This window comes from Clytia hemisphaerica, unplaced genomic scaffold (assembly GCF_902728285.1).
Source record: "Clytia hemisphaerica strain Z4C2 unplaced genomic scaffold, Clytia hemisphaerica genome assembly, whole genome shotgun sequence".
In the NCBI taxonomy this organism is placed as follows: Eukaryota; Metazoa; Cnidaria; class Hydrozoa; order Leptothecata; family Clytiidae; genus Clytia; species Clytia hemisphaerica.
The window spans coordinates 797,147-820,904 of record NW_027103994.1 but is presented as its reverse complement, the minus strand read 5'-3'; the positions used below and the strand labels follow the sequence as shown (position 1 = coordinate 820,904).

General features: G+C 34.3%; 2 protein-coding genes and 1 long non-coding RNA gene across 3 annotated transcripts in view; 1 reads left to right on the top strand and 2 right to left on the bottom strand.

Moving 5' to 3' along the window:
- The window catches only part of LOC136811252 (nose resistant to fluoxetine protein 6-like), a 62,364-nt gene extending 46,116 nt beyond the window's left edge, over positions 1-16,248 (bottom strand). The window contains exon 1 of the mRNA XM_067067866.1: positions 16,164-16,248. The gene's annotated coding sequence lies outside the window, so the exon portion shown is untranslated. The remainder of the gene's footprint in view (positions 1-16,163) is intronic.
- Positions 13,737-16,421, top strand: LOC136811253 (oxidative stress-induced growth inhibitor 2-like). Its single transcript, XM_067067867.1, has 3 exons — positions 13,737-13,847; positions 14,253-14,389; positions 15,093-16,421. Exons 1-3 carry the CDS (start codon positions 13,775-13,777, stop codon positions 16,308-16,310), a joined length of 1,428 nt encoding a protein of 475 aa, XP_066923968.1. The 5' UTR covers positions 13,737-13,774; the 3' UTR covers positions 16,311-16,421.
- A 222-nt stretch (positions 16,422-16,643) lies between these two features.
- On the bottom strand, positions 16,644-20,136 carry LOC136811254 (uncharacterized). The gene is made up of 3 exons (XR_010847217.1): positions 20,062-20,136; positions 18,782-18,887; positions 16,644-16,821 (listed from the first exon to the last, which is right to left on the bottom strand). It is a non-coding gene; the product is annotated as an uncharacterized lncRNA (long non-coding RNA).
- Positions 20,137-23,758: the final 3,622 nt, after the last annotated feature.

The window sequence follows — 23,758 nt, the reverse complement described above, 5'->3', positions numbered from 1 at the left end:
ATTCGTCACTGTTGATTCTATGAAATTTACATATGTTCCAATGGCATCGGCCATTTTGAGAAAAGTAAATGACCATCGTTCTAAAGTAAACCAAGAACCATTAGAAATTCATTTTTCTTCTTACTGGGAAGGCTTGAAACAATTATCAGACGGGCATTTGAGTAAAACTGAGTTTAAATGGCAAAACCATCCCCTTAACAAGGAAAAGAACAAAAGATATGTTCACATCCTTATTTTAACCGGGCAAGAATCGTTGACATGTCCACAATTTATTGAAAAGCAAGACTTATACTACCGGCAATTTTTAGCAAAGAGGATAGAGAAATGTTTCGGTGATGTCAACGCTAAAACTTTTGAGACTGGCGAGGAGCTGTTCGAACATATAAATGATGATTTGTGCAAAAAATGAATTATTTCGTGTACCATGTTTTTGTAAATAAAATAATTTTAATGTTCAGTGTATCGTATGCTAGTCAAATGCATAATATTTTGTATATACGTCACTTTTATGTCAGAGAGAATTGTTAGCTACTTTTTAACATGAACATTTCTTTGATAATTATTATTAATCGCATGTAATTTTGCATCATTTTGTACTTTCTTTGCAGCTGTAATTTTCTGTGTATTTTTGTAATTCAAAAAAATATATATATAATCTTTCTTATCCATTATTTCCTTTCTTGATTTGTCTTCTTAAAGATTCAGGCCCTTATATATAATACTTTAAACGCTTTTTACATCTTTGTGATTCCGGGTTTAATGTCATTTATTCGGAGCACATAGGTAAAATTCGGTACGCAGACGTGCCGCTGGTCAGGGTCCCTTTTTTATGCTCTGAAGATATCTGACAGGGTCCCAAATTTACTAATTTTCAAGATGTGTATCTGACAGAGCCGACTTTTGGTAACTTTTGACAATTTTCAGGGTGAAAATGGAAAAAGTTTTCGTTTTTTCATTCTGACAGGGTCCATTTTTCAAACGCAAGTGGCACGCCCCCGTTGGCCGTCAAGGTCACCCCCCTCGGATATATTATTCAAGAAACTTTTGATACCAGAAGAATGACAAAACTATCAAGATTAAAAATTAAGTCATTCCGAGTAGTTCCAACCAATAGTTTAGTTTTTGATGATTTTTTGACGACTTTTTTCGTTGTTAATTTGGCTTGATGTTTAGTAATTAGAACTTGGCAATGTCATTAAGCTATGCTGAGTTAAGTGGAATATTAAGCCCAAACAAGCTACATGCTGTGTTAGCTTAGCATACACGTTTTCTATAAGAACAAACTATATAAGAACATAAGGCTTTGATGGCCAAAATCTTAAGAACAAGTTAAGAACATTTTAAGGCTTTGCGGACTCTAAAACACCCAATTTCTCAGAGGAAAATGGGCAAAAATACTCACAAAATGGTGAAAGTAAGAACATATGAAGAACATGTTAGGCTCAATATTCAAAAAGTTAAGAACATCCGAAGACTTAAAAAGTATTCTGCTAAGCTAGGACACAATAAACAGAAGGTTAAAAAACAAAAAAGTGGTTTGGTGAATGTGCAATAAATAATAGAAAAATATAATTTCTATATATCATCACATCGAAATCAATACTATAGGTGACGAGTCAATAAGACGTTTCTTTTATAAGAAACAGTAAAGTTTTTGTTCTTATATTTAGATCTTTAGTTTCGAATCATTATTTTGACAAAAATTGAGGTATAATAAAGTAGGCATCATACCCTATTTTATGACTTTGACCCTCACTTTATGGCTTTTGATTGACCTTGAATTACTTTCAGTTTTCTCCCTTGCTAACTTTATTGTTCTAATAAAATATTCTAATAGAAAAGTGTTGTTTTTTTACAGAATGATGAAAAGAGCAGGCAAGGTATAAGTAGGAGGCGCATAAATTATTTCTCGATACTTTTTAGATCGGGTATAATTTACATAATTTATAATCATAAAATCATGGTGAAGAACTTCTGATGGAGGAAAAAGAAAAGTTTTCTTTTTTTTTGAATAATTGATGAAAACCATTTCTTCATAACTCTCAATTCATGAAAATTGAAAATGAAGAAGATGAAAAAAAAAACTTTTTCACGAAGATGATATTCTCTTTTGCAAGGAGTATTGAAAAAGATTCAAAATAGAAGTTTTATGGCTGAATATTACGTTTTTGATTTGTGGAAGGTTTTGTAGAATTTTAAAGAAATTCAGTAGCGTAGCCAAGAGGGGCGCAAAATTTGTGTAGGAGAGCAGATTTTTATGACACTGTAATTATCTATTCATGGTATTAGGAGATAATTATAATGGCATAAAAACTGCTCTCCTACACAAATTTTGCGCCCCTTTTGGCTACGCTACTGAAATTGAATGATTTTATTTCATCGCAGTTCTTCTGCTGGTGTTTATCGATGAAACCCTATGGTAGAATCAACTTCTGACTGAATATGGCTTTCAGATAATTTTTTATGACGTTTGAGTCGGGATAATGACACCCCTGTCCCAGTGATGCAGTGAAAACCTTTTAGTCGGGGGGGGGGGATGAAAAAAATACGAGCCAAAAAACAAAATTGAGATGTCTTATTGATTAAGGATTTAAAATTATATTGTTCAAAGCTCAATCTGGTGGAAGTTTTCAAAATGTGTTCAGTGTAATTAAGGGAATCGCAGGAAATCTTTTTAGGAAGATGGTTTGTTTGCCGATTCTTCTTCAGTGGAATCTATCGGATATATGACCCAGGGTTGTACAGATTATGATTGTCTTTGCATTTGATTATCAACTAGCCTGTTTAAATAGATATTGTTACAAAAAACAAATAAACGATCTCAATCGAACGGAATCGACGATCGAACAAATCGGAAGAAACGAAACGCGATCGTTCGATTAAATGGAAGGAACATCCAAATTTTAAAATTTAGAATCGGGTGTGTCTAATTGAGATGCGATTACGATCGATTCAGCTAATCGAACAATTTTTTGCGTTCGCCAATCGAAATTCAATTAGTCGATTGCGGTCGATTGCGTTCGATTGCGATTACGTTTCGTAGTAAAGAGATTTTTCTTTTTCCATATCAAATTATACGTTTTTATAAGGAAAATTTTTTTTAAGCCTTTGGATGTTCTTAACTTTTTGAGTCTTAAGCCTAAAATTTTCTTAAAATGTTCTTATATCCCCCATATTGTAAGTATGTTTATCCATTTTCCTGAGATATTTGGCGTTTCAGATTCCGCAAACCTTAAAATGTTCTTTACTTGATCTTAACATTTCGACCGCCGATACACTTATGTTCTTATATGATTTGCTCCTATAAAAAACGTGCATGCCACTTCTTAGGGGTATGGCGCTCTGTTTTCCCCTCATCTGTTGATCTTATTTTAAACATTTAACAACTTGTAAATGATATTGAGCAATTGTGCCAGCCTCATGTTCTTATATAGTTTGTTCTTATAAAAAACGTGTACTCAAACGGAAGGTTCTCCGTGAATGTGGATTCTTATTTTTTAGATAGTGTATCGTACATCGTCTACGACTAACACTGATAACGCTTATATACTTCTAAGCGTGAAAAATGAAAAAAAGCCTAGCCATTTATCATGTACATATGGTTAATACAGTAACAAATGACTACCTTTTAGCACGTTTTTTTATAAGAACAAACTATATGGGAACATAAGGCTTCGATATATAATTAAAATGTTAAGAACAAGTTAAGAACATTTTAAGGCTTCACTGACTCTTAATACATCCAATTTCTTAGGAAAATTGACAACATAATACTCAAAAAATGTCGAAAATAAGAACATGTTAAGAACATTTTTAGGCTTAAAACTCAAAAAGATAAGAACATCCGAAGGCTTCAAAAAATTGGATACTCTTATAAAAAAACGAGTATCTACCACTCGTACAGTGTAATATTTCACTAAAGCATCCGTAGCGAATGAAACAGGTTTGACAAGAAAATATGAAAATCTCCTGATTTTTTACAGAACCACATATTATCACGTTCTGAAATCATGATTACTTTTCAATCAATGCTAATTCACCCTACGTCATGACCCACTTTGACATCAAAACACTCAAATTGCTTAAGAAGATAATGATTAAATTCATTGCGGTCGCAAGGGAAATCTATTCTAAAAACAGCATGAAATATTGCTTTTTGCACGATTATTTTTTTGTAAGAATCATGAATAATAGACTGCGTTAGGTTCCAAAAGGCATGTGTACACTCCCGAAGGGTTAGATCCGCGGCCTTTATAAAAAAGTGAAGCAAGTTTTGGTAGGATTTACTACCAAAGAAATCGCTGGCAACAAGCAATTTCACTGGTTTGAGACATGCAAAATAGCATGCCTCAATCTCCCTGCAGGCGAGTTACCTGCGGCAAGCGTTAAACAAGCAGCAAAAATATCATAAACTAGCCTGTGAAAGTTTAACGCTCGGATTCCCAGGCTAAGATCTGTGCAACAAAAACAACAAAGAACAAAATTGGTAAATTTCAAGCATTTTATGTGAATCAAAGCAGTAGAAAGTAGGTACCATTCTCCTAAAATACCTAAATTTATGAAAGACTTAAGACTAAAAGTGCCAAAAAAATAAGAATAGCCTTGCCTGGTAAAGATGTCTGGTTATAGAAAGATATGGTCTGTGAAATACAGGATACTGACAGGATGTAAAAAAGATTCTGCTCTCCAAATCCGACAGAATTAGTGACTGTTCATTTCCATGTTTCTTTTCTGAGGATTTTAAGGATTTCGAAATTCCGAATTTAGTAAAAACAAGGTAGGAACTGTCCATTTGGACATACCATTAATTGGTCATTCCTGCCCTTAACAACCACTTAACAACGATGTAATTTATGTGGTTATACCCAGATGGCATAATAATAATTGAACAATCATCTGATCTATTTTGGGTACGAGTTGATCTATTTTGGGAGTATACAGTAGTAGGGAAAGATTTGCTTGGATTGTTCATTTGGAATGGTCTCAATACATTCTTTCAACAATTCTCAGAATTGACTCCAAAAAAAGATGCGCTCCACCGTTTCTTTCTAAAACTCTAGGGGAGGTAAATAAGTGAATTTTCTTTTGCCTATGATGGCTAAGAAACTATCAAGGTTGCATCATAACAATAAGAATTTTGCTCGATAACAAGAACGAGTCCAAGCCATGGTGTTTCCTGAATACCCTAGATGGTCTGAAACGTTGTTTAAAAGTAACAATCTAACGTTCCACTAACATGGTAAGATGGCAATCGCGTTGACGTTGCGGTATATATTTTCCAGACCGTAAACTCTCTGTCGTGATTTTCCTCTCAAACCACAATAATTCCGGCGATAAAACCCGAGGTTCTTATAAAAAAATCTATGGAAAAGTTGAGAGAAGATCCTTCTGAAACATTAGGGGCCGTCCATATAGTACGTACGCAAAGATTTTCCATAAATTTGATACCCCCTCCCCCCTTGTACGCAGAGAACAATAGAAATGAAGTCATTTAAACAATAGATGTACGCTTTTGCTAAACCCCCTCTCCTGCGTACGTACTATATGGACGGCCCCTTATATGGCATTTTCGAACATTCTGGAAGATTCTAGAAGGTTTACGTGACACAGAGTCAGAATAAAAAGAAATTAGAGACAAGAAACAAATATTTTCCGCTTGTGATTATAAGTTTAAAAATAGAATTTGTTCAATGGTAATGGTTCAACATATAAACTCAAGCTGGATGATAAACAAAGATAATCAAATTGCGAAATCTAATCTAAATCTAATCCTATTAATTTACGGTATAAAGGCGCTTATCTCCCTATTTAATATAGTTCACGTGAAATATTAAAGAGATTTAAAGCTTTTAAAAGTGCATTGCTTGCATATGACATACAAGTTTAACGTTAATCCATCCAAGCTGGCACACGTTTTATAGACGATAAACGTTCACAACATCCATATAACGTTAGATGAACGTTGAAACAACGTTGTGTGCCAGCTGGGATACCACTGAATTCAACTGCAACTCAGGAAAAAATCAAAAATAATTTTTCGGGTAAATTTACAGCGATCAGCTGAAATACGGTAAGAAATTAAATTAAATACATTTTTTATAAGTAGGTGTCTACTCTTATATCAGGCTCGCATTATGCTTAGTATTCTATTGTTCTTAAACAATAGAGCCATTGTTTAGGTACCAAAAACTAAGCCTGTGCATGCTTATAAAAGTGTAGCTTGTAGGAAAAAAAACATATAGAGTACAGCTCACCTAAAAAGGCAAGATGAGTTTTGTACATAAAATTATTCGAAATTCTTTAATTCGATTCTTTCAATGGTCAGTAAAATGATGTTAAAAAATCCAGGGTCTGTAAAACGAGGTGAAAAATCCAGGGTATGGTCCAAAAAATGAGAGAAAAATTAAGGGGTTCCTGAAAAATTGGAAAATTCTAAAAAAAATTTCTGGAATAGCCCTATCTCCGTCAAGAAGAAACACTGCTAAAATACTCTCTATTGTTCATTCTTTAGGTTCATTTTATAATAATTCAAAAATCGTGTGCTCGCACGAAAGCTTGAAAAAATGCTTGTAAAAACAAGTCTAATATCTGTAATGATGTAGGTAAAATCTTGAGGTTGAAATATTGGACTCGTTTTACGTTCTCACGTGTGGAAGGACCCTTACTTTTTTTACGAACACAAGTTTGAAACAGGTTTTGTGATGCCAATCATTTTGGGCTTTGGACCCTTAGGTTTTGCTGATGTTCAATAGCTAATTTATTAAAAAACACCACATATTAAAAATATCTTGAGAGTGTTGTGTCGAATAATAAAGCTTGGTTTATTAAGTTTTATATTTATCTTGTATAAATTTGGTACGCACTGTATTAGCGTGGAGTCAGGAATTTGGGAAAAGTGGCGAAGTCTCTGGTGAAATGTAGGGAGTGGAAATATAAAAAGGTTAAAGCAATGCGTAGTATAAAACAGTCGGGAATTCTAAGCAAAATAATTAACTAGTTCGTTGTGTTCTGTTAACATACTATTTTATTAAAATATTATAAATTTCTGGATCAATTAATGTCAGAGTCCTGTGACTATGGCAAATTTTTTTCTTTTATGCAAAATCAAATCTTGCTAAATCGCGTGAGAATACTCGAAAAAAATATTGGCGTGTCATTTTGAGCTGAATTTTCCGTTTGATTTTTTAAATATTAACTTACACTCTAAAAACGCTGATTCGCGATATAAAAATTCCATTTCTCCACTGTTTTGACAATCCACTTTTGAGGACGGTAGAGCGACTGAAGCGATTTGGAATAACCCGCAGTTCTGACCCGCGATATCGAGGACGGTAAAAGTGCTGATTTACCATCGTCCTCAGTCAATCAGGATCTAGTAAAATTAGAACCTTACCGTCTCCGTCGCAGAAAAGCACACATACATAAACTCGGTAATGTATTGAAAGAGAAAGTATTTCCTATTTAACGGTGAGAAGGGCCAAGTAACTGCTGCGAATTTAATATCAATATTACTTTGATAATTGACTTTAGATTTGACAAACAGATTATTTGTAGACCACCAGTATTTCTTTTTCAACACACCCAGGACACAGTCAGTAGCATAGCCAGGGGTGAAGAACGATATGCGTAGGAGAGCAAATATTTACGACAAAGCACCTACCTATGCGTGGTATAAAAACGTAATTACTGCCGTGTCGTTTAAATCTGCTCTTCTAAGCAAATGTTCCTTCACTCCTGTCTACGATACTGACCCAGTACCACTGTGAAAGCAATCCATCGATTTCTCACAATATTAGCTGGCGGGTACTTTGATAATTGTGTGATTTCAATAAGAACATAACATAACATAACTGTACACCATGAACTGCTTATTACATTATTCTTTAATCCAATTTGAAATATTACCTGGTTTGACTGAAGGATTATGATTCTTTCCTTGCCACCAACGTTTAGTTTGGTTAGTTCATTCTTAGGAAAACCTTAAAGAAACCAAATTTAAATGAAAAATCGAACTTTTGGAAAGACATTTTTTGAAACATTTTGGTTTTCGAATAATCACCCTATCCTTACAGAGACTTTTTTAGAATTTTTGAATTTTTTTCTCTCGAAAGTAGAAGATTTTTCCAACCTTCACTTTAAAATTAAGATTTTTTTCAACCCCTAGAGAGACTTTGGAAGTTGAGAAAATAATCCCTTATCGTCCGTATATACCCAGCACCCGTTTTTGTCTAAGTACCCGATTTCCGGGTCCCAGCCTGTGAATTAAAGCTGATTACAACAGCCAAGTCAAACTGACCAAAAAATATTTTTAACTCGTTAGTTAAAGACGTCTAGCGAGCATAATCTAATCGAATATTCCAATTTTTATACTACACCCCTTCTCAAAGACCCACTGGGACCCCTTCCCACTGGAAAAATTGACCAAAATTCCGTCCCTATAAATCAATCCTGACTGCAAAATCTTACTATACTAAATGAGTTTATGAAAAATGTCTGTAACGCTAGCCCAGTAACATATGTTAAGGTTTCTAAAATTTGAACGCCGCGGCTGGAAAACCTATCCACCTTCGATACAAAAAGTCTCGCGCTAAGTTTGACAAGCGTAGAAAACTCGGATTAGAGAAGACTCTACACTGCTATTTGTAAACGAAAAAAGTTCTGACGTCAATTTCATGAAAAAGTACTGCGACGTCACAAAGTTTCAAATAAAAAGGTGTTGCATTTTTGTTGCACGATTTCGAATTATTTTATATCAACACACGCAACAAAATCCAACATTGTTGTTTGATGATTAAACTTCGTCTAACATTATTTAAAAAGGTTTCAATGTTGGTTGCATTGCATATGCACCGGTCTTAAGCTGTCCTCATGTGAAGCCAACAAACGGGAAAACCTTCAGTGCTCAACCGCAAAGCGCGAGCCTCTCCTTCACAACTAAGGCTTTTTCTTTCCTAGAAGCAACCCTCTCACCACCTCAGACACCTTTGGGCGTCTGCAACGACGGGTACCCTCCATAATTTTGACAGGGTCACTATGGCATTTCATTGAACACAAACTTCCGTTATCTTAAAAAGACATATAATCGAGGCTTACAGACACAAAATTTTGACTAATGTAGAAAGTTTAGAAGTATAATTTTTATTATTGTATTCGGAGCCAAAACGATGTCAGGAATTAACCCACATTATAGTATTTTAAAGGCTTTTGATGTGCAAGCAAAACCGTTAACCGGCGTTTGCGACGACGGGAACCGTCTAGTATTATGCTATTTTTTTTCTTCACTTAATTTTGTGACTTGAAAACAATGAATTTAAATCCCCAGCCAAAATAAAATTACATTGGAATTTCAGTCCTCATCGAGACTGGCTAAGAAAAATCCTATCGGGGCTGTTTTATATATATTTGATGATCTATAGGCAGGACTAAACTCCGGAAAGCCTATTATAGGCTTTCCGGAGTTTAGTCCTACAATTGGTCTAAAGTCAGATTTTGTTTATATTTTCAAAAATTGAGGCGTGTATTTCAAAGTGTCTAGCGGTCACTCAAGCAAAATCATGGACAATGGCCCTTATTAAAGAAAAACAATGAGTCTGACCATAGTACAATTTTAGATAAGAGGAAAAAACCGGTTTGTACAAGTTTCAAATTTTTCTCTGCGAACATGCTTTCGCAATTTTACCAATCGTTTGTCTAAAAGCCTCGGGTGAATTAAAATTACATGATTTTTTCTTTTGTATGGACATGTAGTTTTTTAAAAGAACAGTAAAACATTTTGGCGCCTTCAGGTGTTCTAAAGTTTTTGGGCCTTATCAGTGACCTTAAAATATTCTTATTTTCATTATTTTGTGATTAATTTGGTTACATGTTCTAGAGTCTGCAAAGCAAGTGAATGTTCTTAGGATATTCTTAAGGTTTTACCCTCGAAATGTTATGTTATTATAGAAAAATATGCATTATTTAAAATGACAAAAGAGCATGTCAGCAGGAATGTTAAGATGTCAACTCAAGATAAAAGATGTGAAAAAGCACATGGCCACTTTTTCTTTGATTGGGCGATCAGTTGAGGAGTGAGGCACTCTACAGGTTTCAAGACGTTTTTAAAGAGATATTTGTTGCAGTTTGAATATTGATTGGTTGGTTGCATAGTGTTCTAAAGTTACGCCACGGATGGTTATTTTACTGTAGGATAGGGGAATCATGTGCTATAGCGTGGTGGCTTGGCCAAGTTGGGTAGAAAGTAAGGGATGATCTGATCTAAAGTCTGTCTCAAAATTATAATAATGTGGACACTTTAGTTTTTAGCATTTTCTCAGCACCCATTCGTGCTATGTTAGAAAGTTATACACCGTTGTAAAGATATTTCCAAGGAGAATAATCTAAAGAATGAAAGATTTTTGAAAATTGGAAAATTAAGATGAAAAAAATGAAGACTTTTTCTAAAGTTTTAAAAATCATGACATCAGGTTATTTAGAAAATGAAAACCTTGCTAATTTCAAATCTATGCTCAGATTTCTCTTGTCTTTCCTAGACAAAAAGTTACATCACTGTGAAGTTTGTCATTTTTGCTGTTTTTGTTCATTTTTAGCCGTTTTAGGCATTCAAATGAGCAAGCGAAAGCTTTCTTGCATTTGGACCCAGAGGGAAATGGTAAACAACATTTATACTTAACTCAATACGATTTCATACAGTAGAAATGAATTGATAGATACAGATTGATACCATTCAAGTGAGATTTCTCATCAATAGGAAATTTGACTTTGAAAGTTTTTTTTACAATTATCTTACACTTGAATCAAGCTCGATCAAAACAGCTCGGAAATTAGATCTCTCTTCCTGCAAAGTGACAGACAGAAAAGAACAAGGGCTATCAAACATATCTTTTAAATCTAGCAAAGAAAAAAAGTCAATCACCGAAACTGTCAAAATTATAAAATTATATTTGTATGGAAAACAAGTATTACTTGGATAATTCTAGAAAATGAAAATTACGTAAAAATTGACATCGACAGATCAGACATTGATATTTTAACTTGTATAACATTTTTACTAAAATACATTAGGTCTGAATGGTCCTCATATCTATTGTTACGTATTTTTGATTTGATTGAGTTGGGTTTCACCCTCAAAATGCCTGATACTATAGAGTTTCTTCAACAAGAGCCAAAAGGTCATGTTTATGAAAAGCGCCCTGGGCATTTTTGCATTGCTTTTGTATTTACTTAACAAAGATTGATGAGGGTGTACATTTGGTGATAACATAACAGAGAAAAAAAGTGGTGCAATAATGGTGATTGCCAAAAAATCAGAACAAAAATATTTTTTTGGAGATTAAATTTCAGATTTTGTGGAAAATTTATTTCTGAGCCATTCCACGATTTTTTTATAAGAACATCCTAAATTTTGATGTTCTTAACTTTTTGAGGATTAAGCCTAAAAAAAATCTTTAACATGTTCTTATCTCCACCTTTTTCTGAGTATTTTTGTTCATTTACCTAAGAGATTGCGTGTTTTTTAGAGTCCGCAAAGACACAAAGCGTTCTTATAAAAAAGGGTGGATAGATACAAGGATTTAAGAAAGAAAACGAATAAAGAATACTAAAACTTAAAGCTAAACATGATCCTAAAGGTTTTGTTTTTACACAAGTGTTTCCGTTTCATATTCCAGATCAGGACAGTTTCGCCTATTGTTATATTATGCTGATGCAAGCAAAAGTTTTTTTTTCTTTTTCTCTTTCTGACCAATAATCTTGCTCCAAATCCGTGTCAAACTCATATTCAAAAACAAAACCTTTAACTAAATAAAAGAGAAGGGAAAGTTTGCTTTGCTTAACAAACTAAAAATGATTACGGGCTAAGAAAGATCACATAATATTTCCTCTTTGATTGACAGAACATAACTATTGATACGGTCTCATCCTGATGAAAAATGCTGTGTACATTTTAATGATCGAAACTCAATGCAATAGATACAATGATAGATGTGCAGGTTATAGACTTTCAATGACCAGTTAAAAAAAACTTAAGATCTGACACAGAATTGTAAGGTAAGACGCCTAATGACCGCAGTTTATTTAAAGTGTTCTTACCACTCAATCTGGCACACGACAACGTTTCAACGTTCATGAAACGTTATCTGGATGTTGTGGACAGATGGACGTCATATTGACGCTCAAGCAAGATCAGTCTGGAAAGAAATTGCCAGAGGACTTCCTACTGAGAGATTACTTAAATACGTGATAGAAAATTCTTATGGTTTGTTAGGTATTTTTATGGATAGTGATTAGGAAAAACCAGATGGATTTCCTGGGAAACTACAATTAGTCATGCTTATATGAACATTTTCGACTCTAGATGAGTAATCAAAGCCAGTCCAACGTTAATACAACGTTCATTTGATGTTCAGGACATCCATATAACGTTAGCTTCACGTTCAAATAACGTTTTGTACTTGCCGTGCTTCTTAATTTTTAATATTTTAGATGAGTAATGAATTTTGGTTGACTTACTTATAGCCTTAGTGAAATGAAAGTCAGATTGTTTGGATCACTTAGTGAGTACTAAGTGATGGGATTGTTGGACTTTGTAATATTTTGATGACTAAATTTTGAAGTAAATGGGTGCGCTTTATTGTTTAGTTTACTGCGTGCAATAAATTCTTTTGAAGATAGTGTCAAAGAGAAACATGGAATTGTTAATCTTGATGTTATAATGTTGACGTCAACTAAAAATGCAAGGTGTTAGATTCTGTTTCCTGGACACGCTGCCTTAGATAAAACCATTGGTTAATTGACTACTTGATTTTTTTTAATATGACGATTAAAAAAACTCACACGATGAAAAATCAGTGCTTTACCTAGGCTACTAATGGACGGTTGGAATTTAAGAAATTCAAAAGATTTCAGGCTTATCAACAGAATTGAGTTTATTTCATCGTCAGAAATGAAATGAAATTTAATAATTCTAATATAATAATTATTTATAATAGTTTAATTAAATTAGCACGTATATTTGAAAATCAGCATATAACAATACTGACATTCATTACGAGACTGGTAATTAAAGCTTGGTGAACTCCATGGTGGGTTTAAAGCCCGGGGGCACTCAAGGTAAATGTCCTACCATACGTGCGACCCTAGGGTATATTTTCAAAGCTTCACAAAGTGCACTCTAAGGATCGAAATTAGTAAAGATGAGATGAAATCTGATCATATTTGGCCTGAAAATGGTAAAAAATCCTCAAGAAATCACCGTAACCGTAAGGGTCGATTTCAAAGGCTTAATTTTGGGCCGCACCTATGGTCGTTTTTGAGTCGAGTGCCCCCCCCCCCCTCCGGGGTTTAAAGTTGTTGTTGGTTTTGGAGGAAATTTAGACTGTTTAAAGAATAGTGTCATTTTTTGTATGTGTTTCATTCTGAATAAGTTTGAGCCACTTACTGCTTTTACCAGTTTCAATTTCACTCCTGACAGTAAATCTCACTATCTCATACTTTTTTGTTTAATCTTACAGTGGTCAAAGCAAGGAAGGGAAAATGGATTTTACAAGGCAAACTAGCACATTTTGGTAAATAATTATACCAGATTATACAGAATTTTGAGACGGAAAACATCTTTATATACTTCACTAAAAGGACAACCCGTCTGATACAGAAGATCCTTTAACACTGGTCATAAAGGCTGGTACTATTGATCAAAGTGTTTACTGTTTTAACCCTACTTTTTACTTTCATTTTAGATCTGACATTTAAAAAAAAAGAAACAAATTGAAAACAAGTTATGAGACTAGAGAAACGATTATCAAGTGATCCTGATACACATGGCCGAAAAGATTATGATGTAGCCATCATAGGTAAGAAGAATTTAAAAGTCTTTAGTTTACTTAGGGATAGGTTCTTAGGCTAAATGAGAAACCAGCGTTAAGAGTCAAACTCAAACCCAGTCCCTTTTTAGATGATCACAATCACGCCCATCAGTAAAGTTAAAAAGTGGTGCAAATTGCCCTGGGTACGAGGTTTGTTAAGAGTACCTTTTTCGTCAAACCAAAAAATCTCCCTATGGGTAACAAAAAAGCAAAAATCTGACGTTAGTTGACCAAGGGTCTTGGAATATTAATGTCAGGTGAATCCTTGGGGTAGTAGGCTTGCAAAGTGTTGTCCATCCAAGCCAAAATTCGAAAAAAATGACCGTAACAAGATATCCTTTCATTCAATCTATTCATTGAAAATTATTAAAACTTATTTTTATTAATTTATAGGAAATGGACCGTCCGCAATTATCCTATCATACTTTTTGTCCGGTCATTGGCCGTATTATAACGGAAAACCTGTGGATAACCCGGTGTTGAAAGAACGATTGAAATATGTGTCCATGAGCAAATCACTTGTTCTGCAGGTAAATAATTGAAGAAATTATTTTCTAACTATCCCTTTATTAGTACTCGTTATGGCATGTCCTAAAATTACCATAATTTTTAGATCGCATTAGCCGAAAGAAAACAACCGAAAAAATGACTGAGCATGAAGGGTACTATGTTTTTGACCTGATGTGTAACCTAATTGTTTTTTTTTTCGCAGATTTTCGCGATAAAAATTATGGTAATTTTCAGTTTTTGAGACATGCCATAACTTACCCGAGTAGGTTTTTATAGGTGGAAAATGATTCACTTTAATGTGTCCACTCGCTCCAAGTGAGCAGTATTTTATGTAGAAACCACTCTCATGGGATCTCACCAAATTATGCTCACATGGTTTCCATATGAGGGCAAAAAAGAGCGCACAATGGAGTAATGGACTTTATACCGTTCTGCATCTGCATCCTCCTATCCTATTTGAATTTGCATCATTATTTGCTTGACGGCTTATAACTAAACTTCCAATTTAATTTAACTTAATTCAGTTGAAATTGTTTGGGGTAATTTTGGTATTGGTAATCGTTCGCTGTCACTACCGAGTGTAAAAGGGTCATTTTTCTATTTCTTAAGGGCTCGCCAGTGAACTTTTTAAATTCATATTTGATTTTTATATCACTTGAAGAATGTTCGTCTGTAGTTTTGTTTTTCTATGTAGTAAAGAATTTGATTATTTCATTTCCATAGGATTTACAATGGCTGAGCGAAGGTTTGTTCGATTCACGAACCATGAATCCAGTATCCATTCTCTTCGATCATTTATACCATCCAAATGCTGATATGTTGACCAAACCCGAATCGGTTATCGAATGGAAATATTTACCCGAAAATGAAGTCCGACATGTTGTTCTTGGATTCGGTCCACCAGGTGGTTCATGGCATAATATGATTAACTCACAATTGACTGTTAGTTTGGCAAACTGGTTGGAATTACCTGGATATACATTCAATGAATGGTATGAACAGAAACAATTGAGTCTTGGTAATCTACCAAAAGTTCCCAGCGTCGGTGGTGTACATCCAGAGCGTACAAACCCTTATTATATAGGGCTTTATTATTCCGACTATGTCAAATATATGGGTTTATCATCCTTTTTCGTTGATAACGTTTACGTCAAATCCATCTCACAGAGCTTATCCAACACGTCACAATGGACGGTGGAAGGCGTTCAATATACAGAACAACAAACAGGTGAAACGTATACCGTGAAAGCGGACAACATTGTTATGGCAACCGGAGCTTTCAATAATCCACGCAAACTCGAGATCCCTGGTGAAGACTTCACCTTCGTACATCACCACTTCCCAGATTTCGATCGACTCCAGACACACAAATGCCCTGTGGTTGTAGTAGGATGTGGGCTAGTTGCAGCAGACGCAGTCCTTTACCTCATTTCACGACAGATACCAGTCATACACGTGTTCAGACGCTCGCCTAAAGACCCTAATCTCGTTCTAAACCAATTATCGTCTGCCTACGCAGACTATTTGAAATTAAAATCGCTGATACAGCTCAAATCAAAATGTGAATTTTACACGCCACTTCCTCAACACCGATTGGCCGAAATCTTACCAAATAAGGAAGTACTTATTGAGCCATGTGGTAAAAAGGGCGGTGCCTCGTTCAAAATTCACGTGAGCCGAGTCATCATCCATGTTGGATCAAAACCGAATCTGGACTTCATCAAAGAGGAGCATTTACTACGCGAGGATCCAGAGGAAGAATTTAATATAAAAACAAACTGTTTAGACACCGACCTTTTGACGTATGAATGCCGCGGCCGGAAGTCGTTATACGCCATGGGTCCACTAGTGGGAGACAATTTCATCCGGTTTGTATCTGGTGGCGCTCTCGGCATCACACATGGTTTATTCCGAAACGAAGCTGAAAATGAAGATGTGTGAAAAACAGCTGGTCATTTTTCTTCCAAGGATGGTTGAAATACAGGTTCACCTTTTTGATGTAAAAAACGTGTTGAAATATCTGGTCTTTATGACTAAAGGATACTTTAAAAACAGTTTCTCGGTTCTTTCGAGGATGCTCTGTAGACAGGTTCTCTTAAGCTGTAGGGGAAATGAGCTAAGTAGTTAGAGAACTTTCAATATATGTAGATAGATAGATGTAAATAAATATATCTTTTTGGATATAATCTTTAAATCTAAAAGTGAAAATTTTGGGTCTCCTTAAAATTGGAGGCGATGGGTGGGATTTACATATAAAGGGTAGGGCATATGGGGATTTTTGCTGGTTGGGTGGTTTATTGTTTTGAAACACGAAGTTGGGATAGTAATGCAGTATGGTAATAAGGATTGAACAAACTTACTTTTTCATACTTTGAAAATCTAGTTATCAGTTAATAGTTATCTGTTATTACATTGAAAATGACACCATTATTGTTATTTGAAATGCTCGCACCTGTAGAAAAATAAATGAGTTAATTTCAAGGTATTATTAAAATTAGTAGTCGTAGAAATTATGAGCTATATTATTAAGTTAAAGACATGCAGTAATTTATTCCCAATTTATTAAACAAGAACAACCAATTTTACACTTTTTTTAAACATTAGTTCCATTTATACTGAGACGGAAAAATCGTCTGAGACGAGTATTTTGTAAAATGTGATCTGTGTAGGAAATCCTATTTATTGAAACATGAATAAAAAGTACACTTCTCCATAATGCTCATTTTCTAAATTTCTCGTCTCAGACAAATTAATTGTCTCAATATAAATGGAACTATTGTATTATAAATAGAAAATGCGCATGAATATTTTTCGATATTATGGTATTTGAATTTTAAAAACTATAAAAACAGGAGATCCTTCAAAAAGTAATATTCGCAGAAGCTTAAATTTAATTGAAAAGCTTTCGTCTCTCTATAACGAGTAAGAACAAGAATGTACAGTATATCCCAAAGAAAGCGGGCAAATTTTTATATAAAGTAAAATCCTCAAAACTTATTATCTAAACTGGCTTGGAATAATTAATATAAGATCAAAATTCTCTATTTAATCATTAGATATTCAATTCCCAAGATGACAGAATAGGTTTTGGAAATTGAAGTAAACAAGTAAACAAAGTCATAAAAATAAAGTGACTTTATAGGTATAATTATTTGTTATTTGTTTACTTTTTTGGGACATACTAAATGCTCAATTTTGGCTAAAGCGTTATATAAGAACCGAATCCTAGTCTCTCATGTTATGAACAAACACAAAGTTCAACAGTTTAACTCGAGCTTAAAGCGAACATACTTTTTGAAGAGGATTTTTCATAAAAAGTTTCTTTTTCTTCTTCTTTTTTTTTTTTAATGACGACATTGTATATGTAGTAACATCAATTTTTGACGAAAATTGAAAATTAAAAAAAACAGAAAATATATATTGGTTGACAAAAAAAAAGCTTGTATTTTTTTTAATGAGTTGACATTTTATTTCTACCTTCCAAAACAAATTTTTGCCTTACTTACGGATACCTTTTAAGACATGTAGCTAATTACTCAGAGCGTCTCGAGTTTTTTCAAAACTGCTCGAACCACCAAAATAATTTGTCAATGATTCGGAGCCTTGTACAAACTCCTAACCCCTATATATTGCACGTCTGCGGCGAACCACACGCTACACGCGCCGAGCGATCTGTGCATCCTAGCGACTTATCTTTTAAGCAACATTCAACTAATGAGTTTTTTCTTTAATAATCCAAAATAAAATTCAAAAACAACCATTTTAAGAAAACTTAACCTGGTAAAAATAACAACGTAAAAAGAAAACAGAATATAAAGAGCAGAAGGCTAAACCTTTGTTCCCTTTTTTATTGGGAAGAAACTTTGAAGTAGTTTTTTTGTTAGTTTTTTAAAAGCTCTCCACTAAGGACAATTTTTTTTTTTTTTTCTACCTACCCTGCTACCTGCTAATTAGGATCTGTAAAATCTTGGTTCACGCTTTTTTTTATAAGAATATCTTCTATAAGAATATCAGGGTGAAAATTGGCCAAATCGTAAGAATACCCTCTAGGGTGAATTTCACAGAATTTTTAATAAGAATATAGTAAATTTTGTATTTGGTTAACAGAAAAAACTGCTTCCTTTGTTAGAGATAAATTGAAGCTTTGAGGAAGAAATGTAATTTTAACCCAAATGTCCACTCAAAAGTCCAAATTGATAATTTCTCATGTTTGTAAAAAAGTCAAAAAGGAAGAATAGGTTAAGAATATTTCACTCTCAATTCTGGCACTCTCTTAAGAATACTTGACCCTCATCCAAAAGTACCCTATTCTTATAAAAAAAGCGTGTAAGCAGATATGATTTTGAAACTTTTTTGAGAGGGTATTATTGTCATTAGTGAGGGTATAAAGTAAGGGTATTTCAATTTTTAACCTGTTTAAGTAAAATGGGGCACCGTCACCAAGGTACCTATTTCACACTCGCAGGTTCCACGATTCTGATTTAATCCTCTGATCTGCATTTCTTAATTGCTGTCAGTCTGAAAGATGAAAAGAATTGTTAAACATATTATTCAGGTTAAATGCTTTGGTGAGGGCTTAACTGTGGCAAAACGGGTCAAGAGATAGACAATGTTAGAGGGTCAGTAAACGCGGGAAAATACATATGCACAGAGTCAGAGCATCAGGGTGGTTTACGGAAAATTTAGTGGGGGTAGAGTTTGGACAGTCATTGTAAAAAACTCTGGTCTAGCAATGTATTGTTTTAGCTTTTTTGTCAAATTTTCCTTTGTTATAAATAAAAGGCAAGTTGCGATTTGCATACTTTTTGATCACGTTACCAAACCCCTTGGGATTGGTCTAATTTCTTATCACATGATCAAAAAGTATACAAAACTTGTCGATTTGCGAACAAACAACTGTTAACAAGAAAGAAACAAAAGCTTTCCAGACCGGGGCTTTTTATATTGACTATGGTTTGGAACAAACACCCCGCAACTCTTACTCCGCCCCTGGCTAACCACCCGTTTACAAATTTTTCTCGCCTCCTAAACTATTGCCTTTTTTACATTAGTGATAAGATCGTCTAGTTAAGAGGTTGAACTGCTGGGTACCTATTTTTACTGACACAAGTCCTGAGGAAGGGTTGAGAATTCAGTCACAGTTTTTCTTGAAAAATATACTAGCTGGGAAGAAAAGGGAGACCTCTAAAAAACATGATGGAATTCGCTCCCATTCAGGGTCATTTATTCGCAATTCAGCATCTCAGGAAAAGATGAAAGGGTGCCCACTTTTCTAATTAGTAATTAATTAATTCTTCATTAGCGGCACGTCCCCGTCGGTCGGGAAAACCACGAGCCTCTCCCACTGATCTTTATATACCCTGGACACAGTTTCAAGATCCCGACCAAGCAAATCCCGACCAAGCAAATTCCTTGATCGGAGTTTTTCGAAAATGGTACCCTAATCAATGTCAGTGAAAAAGTGACCCACATCGAGTAGTGCTACCATATAGGGTACTATTTTTCTGAAAACTCCGATCAATAATGGCAGATAAAGCTTAACCCAGGGTATATAATGTAAAAGTCGTTGTTTGTAATACGGAGTTAGTCATAAAATGTCGGGATTCTAATAGTGTGTTTTTATAGGTTAGAAAAACGTTTATATGCTTAAACTTAGTGTAAATTACTTTAAATAAAACAAAATATACCATACCATAAAATCTGTCATATTTTTTTGTTTTGTCACTTGTTCGGTAAATTCTTTTTATTTTTTTTCGTTCTTAGCTCTAAATGATACCATGAACTTATAATGATACATAATGAAAGAAATGCAGTTGGCTTTCTCATATGATGGGTTAAAGAGATGGAGATTGACTGATGTGCGTTCTTTGGACATTTTAACTGACCAGCGGTCGAGAGATTGAATTGTGTTACTTCGTAGAGTACCCCTTAGACCATAGATTTATTAAGCCCGAAGGGCTACATATCGTGCTTTAGCTACACAAAAATCCGAAATCCTACCTTAGTCACGTGACATTACAATAGGATTTCAGTGCTTGACCAATCAGAAGCTTTGCGGGTTTTCGAAAACAAAGGCTGCAATATTTTTTGCAATAATACGTTGTATATATATACGTTTATATACCCTGGACACAGTTTCAAGATCCCGACCAAGCAAATCCCGACCAAGCAAATTCCTTGATCGGAGTTTTTCGAAAATGGTACCCTAATCAATGTCAGTGAAAAAGTGACCCACATCGAGTAGTGCTACCATATAGGGTACTATTTTTCTGAAAACTCCGATCAATAATGGCAGATAAAGCTTAACCCAGGGTATATAATGTAAAAGTCGTTGTTTGTAATACGGAGTTAGTCATAAAATGTCGGGATTCTAATAGTGTGTTTTTATAGGTTAGAAAAACGTTTATATGCTTAAACTTAGTGTAAATTACTTTAAATAAAACAAAATATACCATACCATAAAATCTGTCATATTTTTTTGTTTTGTCACTTGTTCGGTAAATTCTTTTTATTTTTTTTCGTTCTTAGCTCTAAATGATACCATGAACTTATAATGATACATAATGAAAGAAATGCAGTTGGCTTTCTCATATGATGGGTTAAAGAGATGGAGATTGACTGATGTGCGTTCTTTGGACATTTTAACTGACCAGCGGTCGAGAGATTGAATTGTGTTACTTCGTAGAGTACCCCTTAGACCATAGATTTATTAAGCCCGAAGGGCTACATATCGTGCTTTAGCTACACAAAAATCCGAAATCCTACCTTAGTCACGTGACATTACAATAGGATTTCAGTGCTTGACCAATCAGAAGCTTTGCGGGTTTTCGAAAACAAAGGCTGCAATATTTTTTGCAATATTCATTTTTTTGCTTGGAAGAGCTTAAAGCACGCCATCTAGCTCTTCGGGCTTTATAAATCTATGCCTTAGATAAAGGCAAATTTTATTATCATGCTCCTAATACGTTGTAGAATTGACAAAAAAACTTTGCCTCTCTGATCTCATGCAGTTTTCCATTGAATAAATTTTTATTAATCGATAGAATTCATCAAGCCCCCCTTTTCTAAAGATTTTTTCTCTGAAAATAAAATAGCCGATGCCACCAACAAATTTAGTGTGAAAAGTAGATAAAGAAAATGGGGTTATTTTGTTAAGTTTCTGACCATCTGGTGCCGAGAATCGCATTTTGTTGGGTAAATTTTCAGAAAGATCAACCTCGCGAAAGACCTTGGCCGAAAATGTTATGGTTTGTTAAATTTCGATGTCTAGATAATCCATTCTTCAGGTGGGTAGATGAAAAACCTGCTGACCCTCCCCCCTTAAAATCTCAAGATTGAAATGTACTAATGACCTTGAAATTTTGATCATTGGTAGATAAGGATAAGGATAATTGGAGATGATTTGCAAAAATTTTTGTTCGGCCACCTGTCTGGCTCACTTTCAGCGTAATCACTTGCTTCCTACCCCTTATTTTCCCTTGCGGTTTTGCCTATGGCGTCACTATTTTGGTCATAAAAAGTTTTCCCTGGCCTAATCCGCTTCCTCCCTCTCAAAAATATCTTGTAATATACTGTTCTTTGGAATAAACTAAAAATGGGTAGGTCGTAAAAAAAAAGGTGTCACGGGACCCCAGACCTGGCCCCTACTACTACTATAAATATTTGTCGAAATTTCAAACCAATAGCATTTTTCCTAGATGCAGTAGCCTAGGGCTGATTAAGGCAAAAAAGGACAATTTTGGTCGGTAAAATACACGATACCAGTAGGTATCCAAAAAATACGTGTAGGAGTGGCCTCACAAAATTGGAGCAAAAAAATAGAAATGAAAAAAAAAGAGGGGGTACGGGGGTACTATTTCGGCATTTTCAAAGGATGATGACGTCATCAATAATGTCAAAGATGCAAATTCATATTTGGTGCACATTTACAAAATTTCAAGTCAATTGGATAAATATTTCAAAAATTATCAAAAGTTTCAGTTTTTTTTTTTGGAGGGGGGGCTCTTTGCCCCCAGGGTTTAACTAGTCGAAGGGTTAAACTAGTTCTTGCCTTTAAAGAATTTAAGAGCAAGTTTCCAAAAATCAAATTAAAAGCCTTTGCTCTTTATTTTTTTGTCCGTCATTAATTTTTCAATAGAACCCTCTTTAGCAGAGGAAAGCAAAATTATCCTTCCAACCTAACCTTAGTCTGAATTAATAGATTTCTAAAGAATAAAAGATCAAAAAAATAATGTATAAATTAATATATAAAGTTTGAAAAATTCTAATTATAAAATTCAAAATTCAAAATTTCTTGTATGACTCATGTTCTTCATTAAAGGTAGTAAAAAAGTTTCTGGAATATGTTTAGAAAATTTTTCAAGAGGACTAAATTTCGCGAAAAGGGCCAAAAATTTACGAAGTCTGGAATATTTATCCACTTTTTGAGGCTCAATAACCTTAGAATTTGAATTATAAACATAATCTATCTCATAATAATCTCATAAATGGCACATATTAAAACACAAAACATGCTGATGTATGCCGCTAGCTTTAGAGCGTAAATAAGCATATTTAAGAACGTATTTTAAGCCTGTAAAATACACCAAATAGACCTTTTCATTAATTACGTCACGAACATCACTTGCCTCGTATTCAAACCTAGGCAATAATTTCAAAACGAGGCAACTTAATTTATGAAAAGGTCAATTGGGAACACCCGAGTCTCAACAAATTCACTTGTTCTTACAAAATAAAGCGTGTGCATCACAAACATCGAACAGAACTATTCTAAATTGGAAGGCGTCAAACACGATGCAAAGTTCCAATATAAAACTATCCCTATTTTACACAAGAAAAAAATTTCAAATTACTTAGAATGACTAAACTAAATTTATGGATATGTAAGTAAGTATGAGGGGCAAACAGAAAAAATACCTCAAATTTGCCCAAGAATTTCCAACTGAGTGAATTAACAATTTTGAGGCAATAATGCTCTGGTTAAATTTTAAGGAAATACCAAGTAAAATTTTAGACAGGTGATGATGGCTGTTTTTGAAGGTAAAATTTCAATATCAAAAGAATTTTTCCATTTTTATAATTTCAGCACGCATAAAAACAGAAGAGAAAAATCTACCCGTCATTTTTTTTGGTCAATCATCAAGTCCACCTATCATCGCTCTAATAGTGGCAATCATTTTTTTATCGATAATAAAAGCGTGAAAAAAGCATGTTCGAGATTTTTTATTGGTAAAATATTATGCAGACTTTGATGGGTGGTTGAGAGTATAAAGGACAGTGTTTAAAACTTTGGCAAGGCTAAGCTCAAAATAGGACAAATACATCGAGGTACCTGAGTCAAAAGTTATGTGTCGATTTATCTTACTATTTTTTTTATCATAACCACCACC

What these genes read in the sequence shown, in the direction of transcription:
- LOC136811253 (XM_067067867.1), top strand. Translation starts at nt 13,775, where the DNA reads ATGAGACTAGAGAAACGATTATCAAGTGATCCTGATACACATGGCCGA. An exon ending in TTATGATGTAGCCATCATAG is followed by an intron (nt 13,848 to 14,252) that starts GTAAGAAGAATT and finishes ATTAATTTATAG; the next exon opens with GAAATGGACCGTCCGCAATT. An exon ending in GCAAATCACTTGTTCTGCAG is followed by an intron (nt 14,390 to 15,092) that starts GTAAATAATTGA and finishes TCATTTCCATAG; the next exon opens with GATTTACAATGGCTGAGCGA.